Raw genomic sequence first — 19529 nt, 5'->3', positions numbered from 1 at the left:
TGTGGCAGTTGGACGAGATCACCACCAATGGTACCAAGTACTTCAGCTGGGATAATCCACATCCGTCACAGAGCCTCTCTGGGCCAGTCCCAGTATTCAGCAGACCAGGGGCTTCACTTCATCACACTGGGGTGATGCTGAGTACAGCAGTCCAGAAGAGGGCAATCCTTGGCTTTCTATAAAGACGAAGATTTATTACACCTAAGGGTGCACAGAACGCCCTTAAACAACTCTGCATGGTTGGAAGCAGTGCATAACAGCCCTGAAATAAAGGAAGACTAAGTTACCCCATTCCAAAGATGAACACTCAGCCCACACTGCCAAGGAAGCAGTCTCCAGGTAGAGATGCTGCCCTTATGGCTTCCACCCCCTAAATGTGGTCAGGATACTACAAAAAAAAAAAAAAAAGGGAGATTGCAGGCCTGAAATAAAGAAAAAACAAAGAAACCACTTACACCCTTCTCAAAGGCCAAAACTCACCCCTGCTCCACAGGAGACAGACTCCAGAGATCAACATTGCCCTTACATCTGCCAGCACTTCAATGTGGTCAGGATGCCCCAAAAACGGGAAAGGTCACAGCCCTACAACAAGAAGGAATCACTCATCCTTTCTCAAGGACCAGACCTCACCCCACACTCCCAAGGAGACGGTCTCTAAAGACAGATACCACCTTAAAGGCTGCCAGCCCTTAAGTGGGGTCAGGATCCCCCCAACAACAAGATATTGCAACCCTGAAATAAAGACTCACTCACCCAGTTTCAAGGGTTCACCCCACATTCTAAAGGAAGCAGTCTCCAGGTGCAGTTGCTGCTCCTTCTGCTGACAGACCTTAAACGTGGTCAGGAGCCCCCCAGAAAGTGAAATTACAATCCAGAAATAAAGAAGAGATCAATGACCCCATTCCAAAAACAAACACTCAGCCCACACCCCAAAGGAAGCAGTCTCCATGGAGAAATGCTGCCCTTACAGCTTCCAGCCCTTAAAAGTGGCCAGGATCCCCAAAAAGGGGAAGACCAGAGCCCTACAATAAAGCACCAATCACTCACCCCATTCCAAAGGGCAGAACTTGCTCCCAATGCTCCCAAGGAGGCAGGTCCCAAGCAGAATGCTGCCCTGTCTGTTCCCAGCCCTTAAATATGGGCAGAGAGGGGGTGGAGCCAAGCTCAGCCCTATCCGGTCCCACAGGTAAATTGCTTCCACCTGTGCTGGCAGGGCTGGCCACACCCCTCACCAGGTGCTCCATCACTGCTTCAGACTGTAAACAACAAAAAAAAGACTAATAACGAGCAGGTGATTGGATCTGCCTGTCCGGCAAGGGGAGTTTTATCACAGGATGAGCAACAGTGGCACAAATATAAATAAATATAAATAAAGATGGTGAAGGGCCTGGAGCATCTCTCCTATGAAGAAAGGCTGAGTGAACTGGGTCTGTTCAGCCTTGAGAAAAGAAGACTGAGAGGGGACCTGATCCAGGTCTATAAATATCTAAGGTGTGGGGGGCAGAATGGCGAGGCCAGACTGTTTTCAGTGGTGAGTGGAGACAAGACAAGGGGAAACGGCTGGAAACTGCAGCATAGGAAGTTCCGCACAAACATGCGCAAGAACTTCTTTACAGTGAGGGTGACGGAGCAGTGGAACAGGCTGCCCAGGGAGGTGGTGGAGTCTCCTTCTCTGGAGATGTTCAAGACATGCCTGGATGCCTACCTGTGCGACCTACCGTAGGGAACCTGCTTTGGCAGGGGGGTTGGACTCGATGATTTCTGGAGGTCCCTTCCAACCCCTACAATTCTGTAATTCTGTGATTCTGTGAAATATTTTGATTCAAGTCTGTCCTCAAAGGTATTCGGTAAAATTTCTAATAGATAGGGGAGCACAAATTTCAGTACTAATACAGCGCACAGATTTCAATACTGATAGAGCAAGATGCTGAAAAGCTGTGTGTGCAGCCTGGACTGTCACCATCTGCCATCCCCTGGGGATAGTGTTCCACAGGGCCAGAGCCACCACAGTGGGGGCACCTGTCCCCGTGTCCACACAGTGTTCCAACGTCCCCAGTGTCCCCACAATGCCCCCCAACATTCACACAATGTTCCTTTCCATGTTCCCATGTCCCAATGCCCCCACACTCCCCAACTTCTCCCCAGTGTCCCCACATCTTCCAGTGTGCCCACATCTCCCAGTGTCCCCCCCAATGTCCCCACAGTGTCCTTCTCCATGTTGCCATGCTCCAATGTCCCCCAGTCCCCACTTCCCTTAATGTCCCCACAATGTCCCCAATGTCCCTACATCCCTCAAAGATCCCAGTGTCCCCCCATTGTCCCCCAACATCCCCAGTGTCCCCCCAGTGTTCTCCAATCTCCCCACAATGTCCCTACAATGTCCCTGGTGTCCCCACATCCTCCCCAGGGGACGTCCCTGGTGCCCATCAACCGCCGAGAGGCAGTGGCAGCACTGGTGACAATGGGGATAGTGACATGGATGGCGTTGGTGACAGTGGCGGCCACACCATTGTGCCACGTGAGCCAACCTGTGCTGCATGCCAACACCACATTGAAATCATGGGGACATGAGGGACACAGGGACATGGAGACATGGAGACACAGGGGGATGTGAGGACATGGAGGGGATGTGGGGAGGATCACAGAGACATGGGTGGGACACGGGGATACAGAGGGTACATGGGAACATGGAGGGAACATGGGAATGCAGAGGGAACACAGAGGGGTGTATGGGAACTGCTGAGTCATGGCCTGAACCTCTGATTGATCACCTGAGGCGAGCCATGAGTCAGCCAGAGGAGCACAGCTGAAGGCAATTCACCTGTGCTGCCGGAAGGGGTGGAGCCAGGCTGCACCTCTCCTAGACCTATTGAAGAGCTGGCTACCAGTGGGGAAGGATCTCTTCTGAAGATTGCCTCTTCTGGTGTTTTGTAGGTGAGCCCAGCATAAGGGTAAGCTTTCCACTTATTCTCTTTGTCCACTTTGCCTAACTCTCTTGATAATATTGTGATTGTAACATCTTGATATCCATTGATTATACAAGGGGACACTGGGACATGGGGGAGCATAATGACATGGGGGACATGGCACGGGGCTACCCCCATAGGTGCTGGTGGAGGTGACATATAACCACTTGTGGGGCACTACACTGTAGCTGGGGGCCAATGTCAGCAGGTGGGCACGGGGGACACAGGGGACAGGGGGCTGTACAGAAGGGGATGGGGGGCAGGGAAGGGATGGAGGGACAGGGAGCAGCAAGGGGACAGTAGGGGGATGGGGGGGATGTACAGATAGGGATGGCATGTGGGGAGGGATGGAGAGATAGAGGGGACAGTCTGGGGGGAGAGCAGGAATGATGTTGGAGTTATGCTGTGGGGTGACACCAGAGAAGTTGAGGTGATACCAGGGAGTGACAGTGGGGTAACACTGTTAGGGTAACGTTGTTAGGATGATGTTGAGGATGTAGTGGCGATGTTAAGTCATGGCTTGAACAGTGATAGAGCGCCTGGTGGGAAGGCAGGGCCAATCCAGGGAGCTCAGGTGTATGCAATGTTGCTGAGTGATGAAGGGGTGGAGCCAGGATCCACTCCTTCCCAGCCCTCATTTTTGGGCTGGCATTGAAAACAGTAGGGCTTTTGCTGTGGGTTCCTGCCAACCTGAGGCCTTCCTGGGAGGAGCAGTTTGGTTTCCTTTTGTGAATGTGCTTATCAATGCTGTGTTAGAGCTGGTCTTCATTTGCTGCAACCTAGAGCTTGGCTGCTCTGCTATCACTGCTGTGCTTTCCAGCTCACTGTGGAGGTGGCACTATAGTGATGATGGGGTATTACCGAGGGGGACATCAGGGAATGATGCTGGAGACTGACATTGTTGTGGTGATGCTTGATGTTGAGGAGTGATGCTGGGGTGTGACACTGTTGAGGAGATATTCAGAGGAACATCAGGGAGTGACAATGCGGTGAGGTGGTGTTGAGGGGCAAGATTTGTCACTGGGAATGAGGTTGGTTGTTGGAGGCAAGGTTGTTAAGGGTTCTCGTCCACTTGGGCTCTGTACTATGCACTGGCCAGGCTGGTACAGCACACAATGTAACAAGCCTTGTAGACCCTGGAGAGAATCAAAGAAGGAGAGAGGCTGTAGTGGGGGTAAAAGGCAAAGTGCCCTTTGAAGCAGGGGATGCCCTGCTGGTACTGCCTATCTCATCTACTGCCAGCCTGGTTCTTCTCTCATCTTTTAGTGGTTTGCAGTCTCTCAAGAGTCAGAAATTAACAGTGCACTTGTTTAGGGAGGTTCTGCTTCCTGTTTATGGGAATTATGGTGATACTGGGGGAGTGATGCTGGGGGGTGACATCAGGGAGTGGCATTGAGGGGAGACACTGGGGTGATGGTGACAGGTGGGGAGGTGATAGGGAGTAACAGTGGTGGTGAATGGTGGGAGGGTGTGGGGTATAATGGTGATGGAGATGATGGATATGATGGTGGCGGTGGGAGGGTGATGGAGGTATGGGGGAGCAATGGCAGTGGGGAGGGAGTTGACAATTATGAGGGTGGTGGAGGGGAGGTGATGATAGTGGTGACAGTGGAGGGGCAGTGATGTGGGTGGTGATGGGGTGGGAATGATGGTGGTGGTGATGGGGGAGAGAGAGGATGGGGTGATGATTGTGGTGAAGGTTGATGGTGTGGGGGAACGTTGCTGGGGAGAGACGTAGAGGATGTTCTTAGGGTGATGCTGGGGGGTGACTGTGGGCTGACAGTGACACTGATGTTCAGGGGGGTGACACTCTTGAGGGAGTGATTTTGGGTATTACTAGGGGGTAACGCTGCAAAGTCACATACAAGTGACCCTGGGGCACTGTTGGGGTGGGGGGGGGGGGGGGGGGGGGGTGACAGGGGTTACAGTGGGGTAATGCTGGGGTGATGTTGGGGGAGTGATGCTGGGGGGATGTTGTTGGTGTAATGTGGGGCAGAGATACTGGGATGATGTTGGAAGTGACACTGGGAGGTGATATTGTTGGGGAGACAGTGATGTTAAGGAATGATGTTGGGGTATCAATGATTGGGTGAAATCAGGGAGTAATGTTGGGGGTGAGGGTATTTCAGTCTCGCCGTTATGCATGTGCCAATGGCATCTCAGCACTGTGCATGTGCCAACTGAAGCACTCCACTATGCATGTGCCAGGTCTGGCGTAGCACTGCGTTTGCCCCTGATTCTGTTCAGCAATAGATATGCATCCGATTCGGCACTGCAACACGTATGCACTATTGTTGATACTCCATATGTCACTTCCAGCACAGCAGTATGCACCTGCCTTCTTTTCCGCGTGAGCACCACGCTTGGGCCACTTAGCGCACTGTATTACGCATGCTCTGTGTTCGACACTCCAATACGCATGCGCCTTCTTCAATTGTGCACTGCGCATGCGCCAGCAACGACGGTTTACTTGGCGCACGCCAGTGTCGGCATCCCGCTGCGCATGCGCTTTTTGTGGTAGTGCAATACGCATGCGTTTGTCTAGGTTCGCACATGCGCCTTGATTTCCGCAGTCCACATATAAACGTCGCGGTTTTGCACTTTGGCCACTGGGTGGCAGCAGAGACCGCGGAAAAATCTTTAATGGGCTTGGCGTCATTTTCTGTGGCTGCCCGTTCTCTATTGCTGGCAGAGTAATAACTCAAAGTTAGAGGGGGAAGGGGACATACAGGGGGGGAAAAAAAAAAAAAAAAGGAAAGCACTAAGAAAAACAAGGAAAACTTCTCCAAACCCAGAAAACCTGTTCTGAGTGCTTGTGAATATCTGTAAATTAATAAATAATTCATGTTGTCTTACATTTTTTTTTCTCACAGCGCCTGGAATGATGAACAAATCTGTTATTGATTGGACAGATCATGCAGTGAAGCCAAGAATGGTTTGAAATTATTAAAAGAGCAGCACCAAACAGCCAAGCAACTTTTAGAAAAAAACATAGTAACAGCTTCCATACTTTGCTTCATCACTCTAAGATTCCATCCTGTTCATATAAAAGAGCATATAAGCAGGAGGGGGAATGAGTGACTACATGGGAGGACAGTAATAAGACGAGGGGGAATAGTCTTAAACTGAGAAATGGGAAGTTTAGGTTGGATATTAGGAGGAAGTTTTTCACCCAGAGGGGTGTGAGGCACTGGGACAGGTTACCCAAGGAGGTTGTGGATGCCCCATCCCTGGAGGCATTCAAGGCCAGGTTGGATGTGGCTCTGGGCAGTCTGGTCTGGTGGTGGGCAACCCTATACATAGGGGGGATTGAAACTGGGTGAGCATTGTGCTCCTCTGCAACCAAGGCCATTCTATGATTCCACTGTCAGACCAACCGATCAGAGCATATTGCTGCATCTCAAACTTTTCAGCCTAAGCAATCATAATGCACTGCTGCATCCCATCCTTTTCAGTCCAGTTAATCAGAGTGTGGCACTGCTTGTAGGCCTTTTCCACTCCACCAATCAGAGAGCAGTGCATCCTTACACCTACTGCAGTCGATCCAATCAAAGCATGGCACAGCAGCCAACATTTATCGGACCAAGCAGAGAATGGTGTTGCATTCCATCCTTTTGAGCCATGCCAATTAGAACACAGTGTCTGCCCTTCTCATCCCCAGCAATTAAAGCAGTGTTGCTTCCCTTTCTTTTCTGCCCAACCAATAAAAACGCATTGCTACAGCCAGTGCTTTTCAGCCTAGTCAATCAGAGCATGATGCTGCTTCCTGCTGCTTTGCTGATCAGCCAATCACATCTCAGCACAGCTTTTCCCCATTTTTAGCCCAACCAAAATGCAGCAGAGCTTCCTTCTCTTTTCAGGAGACCCTACCAACCATACCATATTAACATATCCAGCCCTTTTCAGCCCAACCAATCATAGTACAGCACCTCTTCTTGTACATTATAGCCTAACCAATTAGAGCAGCACAGCTTCCCATCCTTTTCAGCCCAATCAATCAGAGGATTATGTTGCTTCCCACTCTTTTCAGCTCTATCAATCAGAGTGCATTGAGGCATCAATCCCTTTTTAGACCAACCACTCAGAGCGCAGTGCTACTTCCTGACCTTTCCAGACCAACCAGAGCATGATATTGCTTTGGACCTTTTCAGACCAACCAATCAGAGAACAGCATTACCACCAGCCCACTACAGCCCAACCAACCAGAGCATAACAGATCTTCAATCACTTTTCAGGCAAACCAATAGAGAGCAGTACAGCTTCCCACCCTTCTAAGACTAACCAATCAGAGCACGTTGCTGCATCCCACCCTTTTCATCTCAACCAATTAGAGCACAGCACAATAGCCTTTTCAGCCCAAAAAATCAGATTGCTGTGCTACTTCCGCCTTTTCATCCTGATCAATCGGAGTGCACGTGCTGGTTCTCAAGTAGAGAGAGATTTCTTTGTTTCTAAGCAGAGGGAAACCAGGAAGCTGGGACTTCTCTGTCCTACTGCCAAAGGTCTTACCAGCATTCTGAGGGTGAACACGGACCTGCAGGATAACCCCTGGGGCTTTGTGTGGGAGGCAAAGAAGCAGGGATGCAGCTGCAGTGCAGGCAGAGGGCTCTCAGCTGGAGCAGTGCAGCCAAGCACAGCTGCACAGCCCACAGTCTGGGCACACAGAGGAAGCTCATCCAGCTGCAGCCTGGGGCTAGGGGGCTGTCCTTGACACTCTCCAATTCTATAGGGCTGCATGGACTGCACCAATTGCTCAAGCTCTTCCCACTGCAGGAGCTCAAAATGCCCTCCCCCTTTCCTCCTTGGTGTTTTCCCCCTTTCTTCCCCCTCTCTTCCTCCTGCACTGGCCCAGTGTTCTGCTACCATTGTCACCTAACAATCATGAAATATTTTCAAACGCATTGAATCAGACTGCATGCTGCCACAGACTGGGGGTGGGAAGCTGAAAAAGGAACACTATATTATGTGTTAATTAAAGACTCCTACCTGTTTGAGGACCAGTAGCAGTTCCTCATCTTGGAGTAACTCCTGAATACAACTCAGACTCATGATCATGGATTCACTATCAACAGTGGCTCTGGGATATTGGATCTAATTATTCTACTCCGAGGTGTAGTATAATTCAAGGCACAAAAAAAACTCTGTGACCCAACATACTCTAGGGCACATTAATGGACTTCCAGAGCCCTATAAGCTTTCCACTGAGTCCCAGAGGCTTACAAGAATGCCAAAGTGGACTCTGGAGCACTCTACAATATTCCCTGAGCTCCTTAGTGCACTCTAAGGGTTCCCCAGGGACTTTCCAGTGTAGCCTGCTGCACCCTAAGCACATCCCACTATATCCTGGGCCACAATAGATGGCTTACCGAGCTCCCTGAACAAATCCAGGTTGTCCTGGAGTGTACTGAGCACCTCTGGGCTCATCTGCAGTGTCACCACATACAGTGAGTGCATGCGTGGATGCATGTGCCCCCCATACCTCCCTGGGCACCCAGCAGCCCATCAGCAAAGTTGGGTTCTGCGACACTGCAGGAAATGTGGTTTTCCATTGCTATGAAGCATGAGGGAAAAGAGGCACACCGTGAAGTTTTCTTTCCCCACAGCAATGGCATAGGGTTGATTTTCTGGCCCTTTTCATGTCCTTTCTGGGTGGGGGCCAGAGCACAGCCTCAGGTGCTCTGTTCTCTATTTTTTTTTTCCTTTTGATTTCAGGTGAAGAACACAGTATTAAAGAAAAAAAAAAAAAAAAGGAAGAAAGGAAAAATTCTCAAAACCTAGGAAACCTGTGTTAACTGCTTATGTATACCTGTAAAAAAAAAAAAAAAAAATCTGATGTTGTTGCACTTTCCTTTGTCAGCATATTACATTTTTTTAAATATTCATGCACCAAAATCTAACTACTTGGTAAATTCAATGATAATGAAATGAAGGCACATCAACAGAAAGCAAAGAGCTTTGTGTTTTTTCAGCCTGTCTTGTTCATGGTTGTAGTGCTGTAAAGTGATGTACAGTGATAGTAGCAGGGTGGTACAATCCTAGGCTGCAGCAAATGAAAACACCCAAACACAGTAGCAGTAGCTGCAGAAACGAAAGAAAAAACAAAGCTGCTTACCGTTGGAAGGCCTCAGGTAGGCAATGATCTCCAGCAAGATATCCTCACCTCCTCTGCCAGCCCTTACACGAGGGTTGGGAAGGGGTGAATCCTGGCTTCACCCCTTTATCACTCAGTGGTATTGCACACACCTGAGCTCCTGTGGGTTGGCCCTGCCTTCCCACCAGGTGTTCAATTAGTGCTTCAGGCCATGACTTAGCATTTCCTCTACAATATTTTTAATGTATTTTTTTTTCCACAAATACTGCTCTTGCATTAAAAAAAAAAAAAAAAAGCCAAAAATTAAACTTGGCTTGCTGAAAATATACATGGTGGTTCTGTTCATAATGATGGAGAATTTGCAAAGTGATTAAAAGTGTTTTGCAAAAATCAAATGAGTCTAAACTAATCAAATCAATTAAACGTTATTATTAGAGAGGTAACATTGAGATAGTACCTGGAGACCTTAACAAAGAAGAGGACCTGATTGTACCAGGTGAGCTGTGTACAAAGGCAGCAGTGTCACTGTCATCCTTGGGACCTCTCCAACCGCATTCTAGGGCACTTACCTTGCTGTGCTCTCAAGTCAGGCCTGGTTGGAGGGAGGGAACATACACACCATGCTCACTCTCCCTGCTGCTGAGCACAGGTGCTGAGGCCCATAAACAATCACCTGGGGCTGCAGCTCCACTGAAAGTGTGGAAGGGTTCTTTTTTCCCCCCTCTGCTTTCCAGCAGCTCATGGCCTTGCTGCTTGCCAGCCCTTACTCTTGCACTGCACTCTGGCTCTCACACTGGTCTGTTTCTTCCTATTCTGTATTTTAGTATGTGGCTGTTTTCTTGCTGCAAATGATAGGGTGTGACTGAGACTGTGGGCAACCCCAGTCATCTTTGTGGTATCGGCTTCTCTGGAACAAATTCCCTTTGTTGTAGCTGGAGCACCCTGGTGAAGGTGCAAAGGTGTAGCTGTGGAGGATGCCCTTGCCCAGATGTGGGAAGTACATTTCCTTCTGCTTCAGTGACCTGGCACCCAGCTGGCTGTACACATACCCCAACTCAACACTGCATCGCCAACCTGCGTAACGACAGCACTTCCCAACCTCCATGGCCAGCGATGCTCCATGCACTGCACCCACTGAAGCCAGACTGATTTTATTCAAATTGCGTGTGAAACAGATTAGAAAAAAAAAAAAAAAAAAGAAAAAAAAAAAACCAACAACAACAAAAAACAACCAGCCCTCACTGGCTTCACAGAAGAAAGCCAAAGGAAAATTGCTCCCAGGCTCTCTTTTTCTTCCTTGGCCCTCCCATGAACTAGTATTAATGCTGCACATGTTACAACACAATGTGGGGGGCGGGAGGCAGCTCCAGCTCTGCATCTGCTCCCCCAAGGGAGGTTTTGGCACAAAGGCAGGAGTAGCGTGGGTGTTAGTACTGGGTCTGAAAGCTATAGGGGCAGCTAGGAGCTGCCCTGGACAGTGATGAGAGGGCAGGATGGGAATGTGGAAGAAGGGCTTTGTGTTGGAGGTTGCCCCCCACCAAGGGGACACGCCAAGGAGCCAAGTCTGAGACAGGGGCTGTGCCTCTGCACCCCATCTCTCGCACACGTCTCAACTGTAAACTGCAAGTGGGGGCACCTAGTTCACCCAAATGCTGTCCCCACAGTAGGGAAAATTAAGGGTCCGGGTAGTATCAGGAATTGGCTGTGCTCAGCACCCCAGGATGAGTGATACCTGGAGTGGGATGTCAGGATTGCAGCCTTGTCTGGGGGCATAGCCTGGGGTGCTGGCAAAGCCTCTGTCCTGCTCCCTGGGCCATTTTCACACACACAGCTGATGATGTAACTGCTCCTCAGCTCACTGCTATAAATAAAGGGCACAGGATGTATGGGGGCACTGAGTGGTGCTCCCGGTCCACGGACGCGTACAGTAGACTTGGACCCTTGGCCGCGCTGATGGCAGCTCTGCGCTTGGTCATCAATTTCCAGCTGCAGCCCGGCGGTACTGGCAGAGCCACTCAGTCTGTTTTCCAGACCTTGTTGAGGAACTTGACCACCTCATCATAGATGACAAAGACAATGGCCACGTCGAGGCAGACACGGCCCAGGCGGGGTACGGTGCCCTTGTAAAACCTGTGGGAATGAAGAGGGCTAAGGGGCAAAGCAGGATCACAGGAATGCACCAGCAGTGCCTCAATCCTTCCACATGCAGTCACTCCTCACTGCTCTCATCCTTGCTCAGAATCATAAAAACATTAAGGTTGGAAAAGACCTCTAAGATCATCTAGTCAATCCATCACCACCATGCCCACTCAACCATGTCCATCAGTACCACATATGTGTTTCTTGAACATCTTCAGGAACAGTGACTCCACCAACTCCCTGGGCAGCCTCTTTTAATGCCTCACCATTCCAAGTTTTTCCTAATATCCAACCTGAACTTCTCCTGGTGCATCTTGAGCCATTACCTCTCAATCTATCATCATTATCTGAGAGAAGAGACTGACTCCCACCTCAATACAATCTCCTTTTGGGTAGCTGAAGCAGTCAACAAGTTGAAGAGGTGAGATCACCCCTTAGCCTATTTCTCTCAACTGAACCATTCAAGTTCCCTCAGCCACTCCCCACAAGACTTGTGTTTCAGACTCATCACTGGCTTCTGTGCCTTTTTTGGACATGCTCCAGGGCCTCAATGTCTTTCATGCAGCAAGGGGCCCCAAAAAGAATGCAGCACTCCAGGTGCAGCCTCATCAATGGCATGTACAGAGGGACAATCACTTCTCTAGTCCTGCTGACCACACTATTTCTGCTAAAAAAAAAACAAACAAACAAAAAAACCACAAATTCATATCATCCTTCTACAGTGCCCATGCTAATCTGCTCTGTATCATTCACTCTGTATCTGCTTATCCCATAACACCCTCTAACCCAGCCCCAGGTCTACAGGAGCACTCACGCCAGGGGCCCTTCATATTTCATGATCTGGTAGGCGCAGTCCCACGTGCTCTTGTACTTATGTGCTTCCAGCCCCTGCAGGAAAGGAAAAGAAGGGTCGGGCACTGGAGCTGGGGTACACTAGAAGGATTAGGGCTAATGGTGGAAACAGTGAGTGCATGGCATCTCCATGCCACAGTGCTGCACCTGCATCCTGGTCTTAACCACATCCAAGGGCGTGTTGCCAAAGACACTCGCAGCTCCTGCAAGGGCTCCAAACACGCCTGTGACGAAGGGATTGATGATCTTGTTGGGATCATCTCCTGTAGAGGAAGAGATGTCTGGAAATAGTGACAAAGCCTGGAGCTAGGACACCCTATCCCTGGCTTTCACCTCACTCCATTGTGAGAGAGAGGCCTGGGAAGCCTGGGGGCTTGCAAGGGGAACTCAATCCAGGGACTGGCAGCACAGCCAGCGCAGCACTGTGGGAACATAGGGACACAGTACCTTTGTACCAGTTCTTGAGGGATGTCATGACGAAGAAGCGGATGGCCTGGTTGGATCCTTGCTTGAGGACAGTTGCAGTTAGGCCTTGGTAGGTCCCCTTCAGCCCTACAGCAATGAAGGGTGTTGAAGGTGTTGAAGGAGAGCATCAGCCCTGCTCCCCAGCTCCTCCCATTGGATCCACAGCCCCATGCACAGACCTGGCCCGTTCGATGGGCTCCTTCATGACCCAAGCCCCTGACCACTACTCCCATGACTCACCCTGCTCTCGAACAATCTCCCTGACACCATGGAAGAAGCCACGGTACTTCGGCTTGGAGGAGCATTGGTCATGGATGAACTTCACCTGTGGGGAGACAATGAGTTGGGCCCAAATAAAGTGATGTGGCCTGGGACTCCTCTGGGGGAGATGCCACAAGCAGGGGGCCCCTGTCCACCTCCCACCTTGATGGTCTCCATGGGGCACACCACCATCACAGCTTCAGCCACACCGGCACCCAACCCACAGACAAGGCCCCGCGTGCTGTCCAGCCGGCCCTGCTCATCCCTCATCTGGTTGCTGAGGAACTCGAACATGCCAAACCTGTGGAGAGGCCACAGTGACAGTCCTGGGGTGCGCAACAAGGGACCAGAAGCTACTGGGGATGCTGAGACCAAGGTCATTGCCAGGGGAGCACAGTCCAGGGACCTCCATGACACACTTACCTGACAGCAGCCTTGGGGATGGAGCCATACACCAGTGAGCTAAGCCCACGGTACAGCCCTCGGACACCATGGTCGCGGACAGTCTGCTTCACGCAGTCCCCTGGAGCAGAGCACAGCAGTGTCACTGTCACCTAGCACACACCAAGGGACACTCTTAGCCCCCCCAGGATGCCTCCAAGCCCCTTGGTCTCACCAATGCCCTTGTAGCGGGGCGGGTTGGCCTTCTCATCTAGCTGCAATTGTGTCTTCACATATTCAGTGGGGAAAGTAATGCAGATCTCAATGCCTCCGGCGAGGCCACCTAGAAAAGAGATGGAATTGGAGCTCCAGTAGTGCTGCACTGAGCCCCGACCTCATGGGTACTACAGACTCCACAGATGTGGCCTCACAATGCTCGACCCAACATCTCACAGCTCGTGGGCCATCCAGGACATGGCATCCTCCTTCTCACCAGGGCCCTGTGACCAGCGTTAATACAAAGGCATCAGACAAAGTGGTGGGGAATAGGCACAGCAAACCCAGTCAGCACTACAGTGCCTCTACTCAAAGATGCTGTTCCCTTTGGAGATGCAGAGGTGAGGAGTCAATGCAGCCATTTACAAACCTGCACAGCCACTTGAACTTACTGCCAAACCACACCTGGCAGGAGACCACTCACAGAAGCACCACGCAGGTATGGAAGCACAATTGCAATCAGCACCCTTTGGCTGCCCCACACCAATTACAGCGTTAGGATAGCCCCAGTGCACAGCACAGCCAAGGCCATGGCAGCATTCAGCTATCAGCAGCACCAACCTCAGGAGATGCAAGGCACTGGGTGCATGCTCCCATGGTGGGAGAGCCAAAGTAGAATGCAATTCCAAGGCTGTAGACTGGCAGCATCTTGGGTGCATCCCTTATGGAACCCTGGCACACCTCATTTCCCTCACAGAGCTGTGCCTGCAGATGCAGAGCAAGGCAAAACACAGGTCCGGCACCGCTGCCCCAGCTTCCCTTCCTGGAGTCATTCAATTCCAGCAGAAGCCACATTCTACGCAAATCAATCACCCCATCCCCTGAGGCAAGCCTGGTTCCAGCTCCTTCTCATGTGCCACCTTCACAGGGGTGCAGCGACCTTGCAGTCTGTTTACCTGGACTTTACCCAGCAGAGCTTTGGTGCTTGCAACATTGCTGACTAAGCGCAAGCAGCCAGCAGTGAGTGCACAAGAGGTAAAAGAGCAGGGGGCCCACCCTGTGCTGCCGAGCCAAGGTCCTCAGCCATGAGCTGATGAGATGGAGGAAGCACAAGGACGTCCTCCAGGGCCGCTCCAGGGTTTTGTGTCCAAACCTCCCCCCCTTCTCCCCCCCCCCCCCCACCCCTGCATGAACCCTGCAGCACAGCCAGCATAGACAACGCTGCTGCAGAGGGAGAGACGAGCACCTGAAAGCCATGAGTGCCTTGAGTTGTGTTTGGGGGGGCTGGGATATCCTACATTAACCTTTCTCCCTCTCCTTCAAACAGAACCCAAATTGGACACTAAATTTGCAGCGAGCCTATTAGTTTTGTTCATCACCATGTATTAGCCCTGCCATGAATTCAGTGTTGTTTCACCATTACTTCCCCAGGATAACTGTGATTGTGCTTTGCTGGTCACAGCTCCAGGACTCAGCAGGAAGGAGAAAAAGGATTGTGAGGACAGCACAAGAGCAACTACCCCAAGGGATTTTGGGGACAGCACCAGTAGCTCCTCAGGGCGCTCTGGGGATATGCAACCACATTTCCCAGGATGGCTGGCTGAGAGCAGAATGACAAAGCCATAGGGTTGCACCTTTAAGGAAGGTGAGTGCTGCCCCTGCAAAGCCACAGACAGTAGCCAGTGCCCTTCTGGGAACTAGGGAGCGGGAGGTGGCAGTAGCTCTCTGCCACCCTGCACACAGCATGCTGCTCTGCTCCATGCTCCTGCAAGCATCAGCAGAAGCAGCAGGTGCCTGCACAGCTCTGATAACAAGTGGGCACCTGGAGAGCAATCTCAGCCTCTCCATTCTAAGGGCAATTTCCCACATAGACACACAAGCACATCATTCCCAAACAAAGAGCTCTTCTTGCCTTCAGCTATCCTTTCTTGAGAGACATAATTTCTAATGGCCCATCAGGCAGTAGGAGCAAGGTTAGTCCATGCCCAACGTTGCTGATAAGGAGTGGGACCTCTATGGAACCCCTGGTGCACATCTGTGCCTTGAGCTTTACCCTACACACTAATTATGCACCCAGAGCATCTGGCTTGTTTCCTTGCCAGGGGACTTTCGTGCCCTTTCCTGTGAGCCCAGATAGTCTTTACAGCTGAGAAAAACAAGCAAACAAACAAACAAAAAAAGCACAAAGTCCAGCAGCAGGGTGCTACAAATCAGGAATCGCAACCACAGCTCATTCACTCCTGCAGCCACAGAGACCTCCATGTGCCCCACATCTGTCCTTTCCACACCAGTACCACCCCATACACACAGTGCGGCAGTGAATCACATAATCATAGAATTACAAGGTTGGAAAGGACCTACAAGATCACCTAGTCCAGCTGTCCTCCCATTACCATTACTACCACAAGCTAGTAAATCATATCTTGTAGCTCCTCATCCAGACACCTCTTGAACACTGCCAGGGACAGCGACTCCACCACCTCCCTGGGCAGGCCATTTCAGTGTTTGATCACCATCTCAGAGAAAAAGTTCTTCCTTATGTCTAATCTATATCTCCCCAGCACAACTTATGCTCTTCGAGAAGAGGAACTTTTCAATGTCTTTGGTAGTGAAACAGGTTCCACAGGCTACTCCCTGTTGTGCAACAGGCTCCAACAGTTCCTACATCAGCACCAGGCACTCAATGGTGCCAGTTTGCTCTAAGGGAAAGGGCTGTGGGTGGGATGGCAGCAGCATCTGGCAGCCCTCCCAGTGCTTGGCCACCTCCTCCTGCAACATACCCCCATAGACCAACCCCTCCTTATCTTCCCTGTTGCACCTTGTCTGGAGAAAGGCAATACCGGGCTGCTCAGTGGGGCGGAGAGGGGATGCACTGACAGCATGGCCCCTTCCTAAAAACCAGGTCACCCAAAGATCACTCCTACAGTATTATTTGAATGGGAAATGCATCCTGCAATGGGTCAGAACCTCAGAACACATCCACTTATAGCATGGGGTACGGAAGGGCTTCACTACCTGTTTCACTACCAAAGACATTGAAAAGTTCCTCCTGATAGGTGCAAGGCCAGCTGGGAATGCTGCATTTCATCATGTGAATTGGGAAATGCTTTCATTGCAGCAACAGCCCCATGCCTGACAGGAGCCCTGCACCTCACAGGCACACACAGCAGTGCCAACACTGAGTTCCCCTGCGTCATAGTGAGCTGTTTGTCCCTAGGCTGACAACCCTAGGGACAGGGAGCCCAGACCTTCCCTGAACTACCACAACTCATTCACTTTTTCTTAGCATTTGCTTCTTAATGGGCTAATATTATAATGTGTTACAGAGCATTTAAAACTCCTTGACTACAAGCATAATGGCAGGATCCACTGTCTCCTGATTAGAGCCCCAGCACCACCCAGTCTCACCTTGGTGCAAGTTCTGAGCACCCCAAGGTGGCAGTTCCAAAACTAAGCTCAAACAGAAAAGCATTGCTAGGCTCAAGGGCCTGGGGACAGTCCACACTTCTCAGCCATCAGCACAGGGCACCAGAGCACAACAACAGCAAAACACAGTTTGCAGAGTCAGCTTTGAGAACACAGTACATGAACAGGGTCACCACTTCCTGGCTGGGTGTGAGGGGGGCCCTGCATTGGCATGCTATGCACACATCCCTCAGCAATGAGAGGCACAGCAACATCCCAGAGCTGTCAGCATGCTGCTGATGGCTGCCAGGAGGACGGATAGCTCCTTCTGACCACTGACATCAGTCCTAAGATGATGGTGCCCTGGGGAGCAGCAGGCAGGTGAACACTGAATACCCATTGCCAATGCTTGGGTTCAGCCTCAGCACCTCAAAACAGTTTTGTAGCCTGGGGAGCAGTAGACAGCACCCAGAAGCATCGCTTCTTTCCTGCCAGGAGGGGCAATGCCCTGGGCTTAGAACACTGGGGAAGGAGCCTGGTTCTGCAAGGAGTGAGCTGCAGGTTTCACACCCAGGCCTTGACTGCTCTCTTTGACAGGTATATCATTTCCTAAGAAAAATCACATCAGGAGATTATCAAACAAGAGGAAACTGAAGCTTTCACTGCTGCTTTTCTCCTCTTCTGACCCTGAGGCTCCCTGCCCTAACGCACAACTCTCTCTCTACCACCTGCCCTCTCTCGCTGTGCACTTGCTGCTCCCAACAGCACTCACTGCTCTGGCTCTTCCAAAGCCAAGCACTGTATTGGACAGCATCCAAGAACAGAAAAGCATGGAGACCACCAAGGTGTCCGAAAGCAGAGCAGAGCAGCAACAGCTTCTCTGTGAAAAGGAGCAGACTCCAGGCCTCAAAGCCAGCTAAAAATTGAGCGGCACTTAGTTCTAGCCAAACATAGCCTCCCACCATAATCAAAGGCCTCCCAAGCAAGGCATTCACCTGCTGCACAGGGAACCTGCTCCAGAGAGCCAGCCTCAAGCTGTGCAGTGCCAGAAAACCATGCGTGAAGAGCTCCAGGGCAGCCTAGACAGCTCTGCAGCCAGATAACTACAAAATGTGCTTCTCAGCGCAGAGCCTGATTGTTTAGCAGGATTTTAACTAAGTTTAAGCAAGCCGAAGCACTATCATGCAGCAGTGTGGAAGGCTGCCCTCGACCCCCTGGCTGTGGCACTCTCAGCAGCTTAATGGCAGGCAACAAGGTAACTGCTGCCCTAGCACCCAGCAGCCTCCTGAACAAACAAGAGTCCATTTGCAAATTATTATCAATTTTTTTTTTTTTTTTTAAACATTTTGCTTGCCTTCAACGACAGTGAGAATTCTTGGCAGCAAGAGCTCTGCTGGCATCCTCCAAGGACACCAGACCCACACTGCCAAGCTCAAGGTGCTGTGTGGCAGTGGCAAAGTGCTGGCTCTGGCAGAGGGCCAGAGATGGCCCAGGATGGCAGTCAGGTACCTAATGCAGGAGGACCACAGCCCCACAGCCTCCCAGCCCCTTCAACTCCTCGGACAGCAGAGCTGTGAGCACAGCAGGAGGGTCTCTGGAGGAAAAAAAAAAAAAAAAAAAAAGCAAAAAAAAAAATAAAAAGCAAATGCCTTCAGGTCAGCACAGACCCCAGAGCCTCACAGCACACCCCAGGAACAGGCAGTTAGGAGTTACAGACAGGGCACAAGGAGTTAACTGCAGCTCTTTGCCCATTTTTGTGCTTTGTAATGTAATTAGGTGCCACAGAGCCCACTGAATGTATGTCCGTTCACCAATTGCTCTGATTTGCTGTAAGCAAGGAGCAGACTCGCATCCCAACGCTGCTCTTCCTCCGCCCCCCCCCCCCCCCCGGCCCCGCGACGGCTACTCCAGGCCCAGGCTCAGTGCCGGGGGGCACAGCCCTTTCTCTCGGTCCCGGGCCACTCCCAGAGCGGAGGGCCGGTAGCGGGCGGATGAACAAAGCGTCGGCCGAGGAGGAGGGAACGTCGGTTGCAGCACAGCAGCTAGGGACGTGCCGGTCAGGTCAGGTCGGCGGGAGCACGTTTCAAAGGCGAGCGCTGAGCTCTGCTCTGGGAGCCGTCCTGCGAGTGGGGAGCAAACGAGCAGCCACAAAAGAAGATGAAAGAGCCCCCGCCCTAAGCTCCGTTCTGTTCAGAGCAGGCAGACAGAAGCGCGGCAGCTACCCGGCGCCCGCCGCGATCCCATGGACGCAGGAAGGCGCGTTCCGAAGCGGGGACTCGGGCGCGCGGCTCTCCAGCAACGCTGAGGTGCCCCCCCAACCCCCAGCCCAACTACCGGGGCTGCTCCCCACTTACACGCAGACGACCGGCACGCCTTCAGCTTTGCACCCCGCCCTGCGGACGCTTACCCGCCAGGATGGCCTTGCCGGGGTGCGTCAGCTTGGCCTTGCCGGCGGGGGCAGCAGCAGCGAGGCTGCGAGGCGCAGCAGGGACGAGCATGGCCGCGGAACTCCGCGGCTCCTACACTGCTCGCGGCCACCGCCGTATTTCAGGGCGGAACGGCAGAGCCGCGCCTACTGAGAGGCGGCCCAGGTGGCGTCACATCCTCATGCTGTGCTGCGGGGCGGGAGTGGGCCCTCCACTCCAGGGGACGGCACGCAGCGTTAGCGCAGTCGTGGCACCAGTGCGGTTGTCTTCCCCACCCCCCACACTCCCCCTTAAACTATGTGGGAAGCGTCCGATGGATGGAAGGAG

The 19529-nt window shown here is 51.7% G+C and overlaps 3 protein-coding genes across 4 annotated transcripts in view; all 3 read right to left on the bottom strand.

Moving 5' to 3' along the window:
• Nucleotides 1–623: 623 nt before the first annotated feature.
• LOC125701544 (uncharacterized) lies at nucleotides 624–8668 on the bottom strand. Of its 2 annotated transcripts, XM_048963712.1 has the most exons (3): nucleotides 7476–8668; nucleotides 1048–1256; nucleotides 624–829 (listed from the first exon to the last, which is right to left on the bottom strand). In XM_048963712.1, the coding sequence occupies exons 1-3, from the start codon at nucleotides 7830–7832 to the stop codon at nucleotides 760–762; spliced, it is 636 nt and encodes a 211-aa protein (XP_048819669.1). In that variant the 5' UTR covers nucleotides 7833–8668; the 3' UTR covers nucleotides 624–759. The 2 variants fall into 2 exon arrangements, with proteins under 2 accessions (XP_048819669.1, XP_048819670.1); XM_048963713.1 differs by lacking the exons at nucleotides 624–829; nucleotides 1048–1256 and adding an exon at nucleotides 3144–4102.
• Nucleotides 8669–9370: 702 nt separating this feature from the next.
• SLC25A1 (solute carrier family 25 member 1) lies at nucleotides 9371–19397 on the bottom strand. Its single transcript, XM_048963711.1, has 9 exons — nucleotides 19184–19397; nucleotides 13391–13498; nucleotides 13198–13297; nucleotides 12937–13075; nucleotides 12754–12838; nucleotides 12496–12600; nucleotides 12196–12311; nucleotides 12011–12084; nucleotides 9371–11187 (listed from the first exon to the last, which is right to left on the bottom strand). Exons 1-9 carry the CDS (start codon nucleotides 19272–19274, stop codon nucleotides 11073–11075), a joined length of 933 nt encoding a protein of 310 aa, XP_048819668.1. The 5' UTR covers nucleotides 19275–19397; the 3' UTR covers nucleotides 9371–11072.
• The window catches only part of LOC125701542 (clathrin heavy chain 1-like), a 50694-nt gene continuing 44555 nt past the window's right edge, over nucleotides 13391–19529 (bottom strand). The window contains exon 34 of the mRNA XM_048963703.1: nucleotides 13391–13498. The gene's annotated coding sequence lies outside the window, so the exon portion shown is untranslated. The remainder of the gene's footprint in view (nucleotides 13499–19529) is intronic.

Source organism: Lagopus muta, chromosome 17 (assembly GCF_023343835.1).
Source record: "Lagopus muta isolate bLagMut1 chromosome 17, bLagMut1 primary, whole genome shotgun sequence".
NCBI classification, from domain to species: Eukaryota; Metazoa; Chordata; class Aves; order Galliformes; family Phasianidae; genus Lagopus; species Lagopus muta.
Note: the sequence above shows the minus strand (reverse complement) of the source record. Positions and strands in the feature narration are given on the sequence as shown.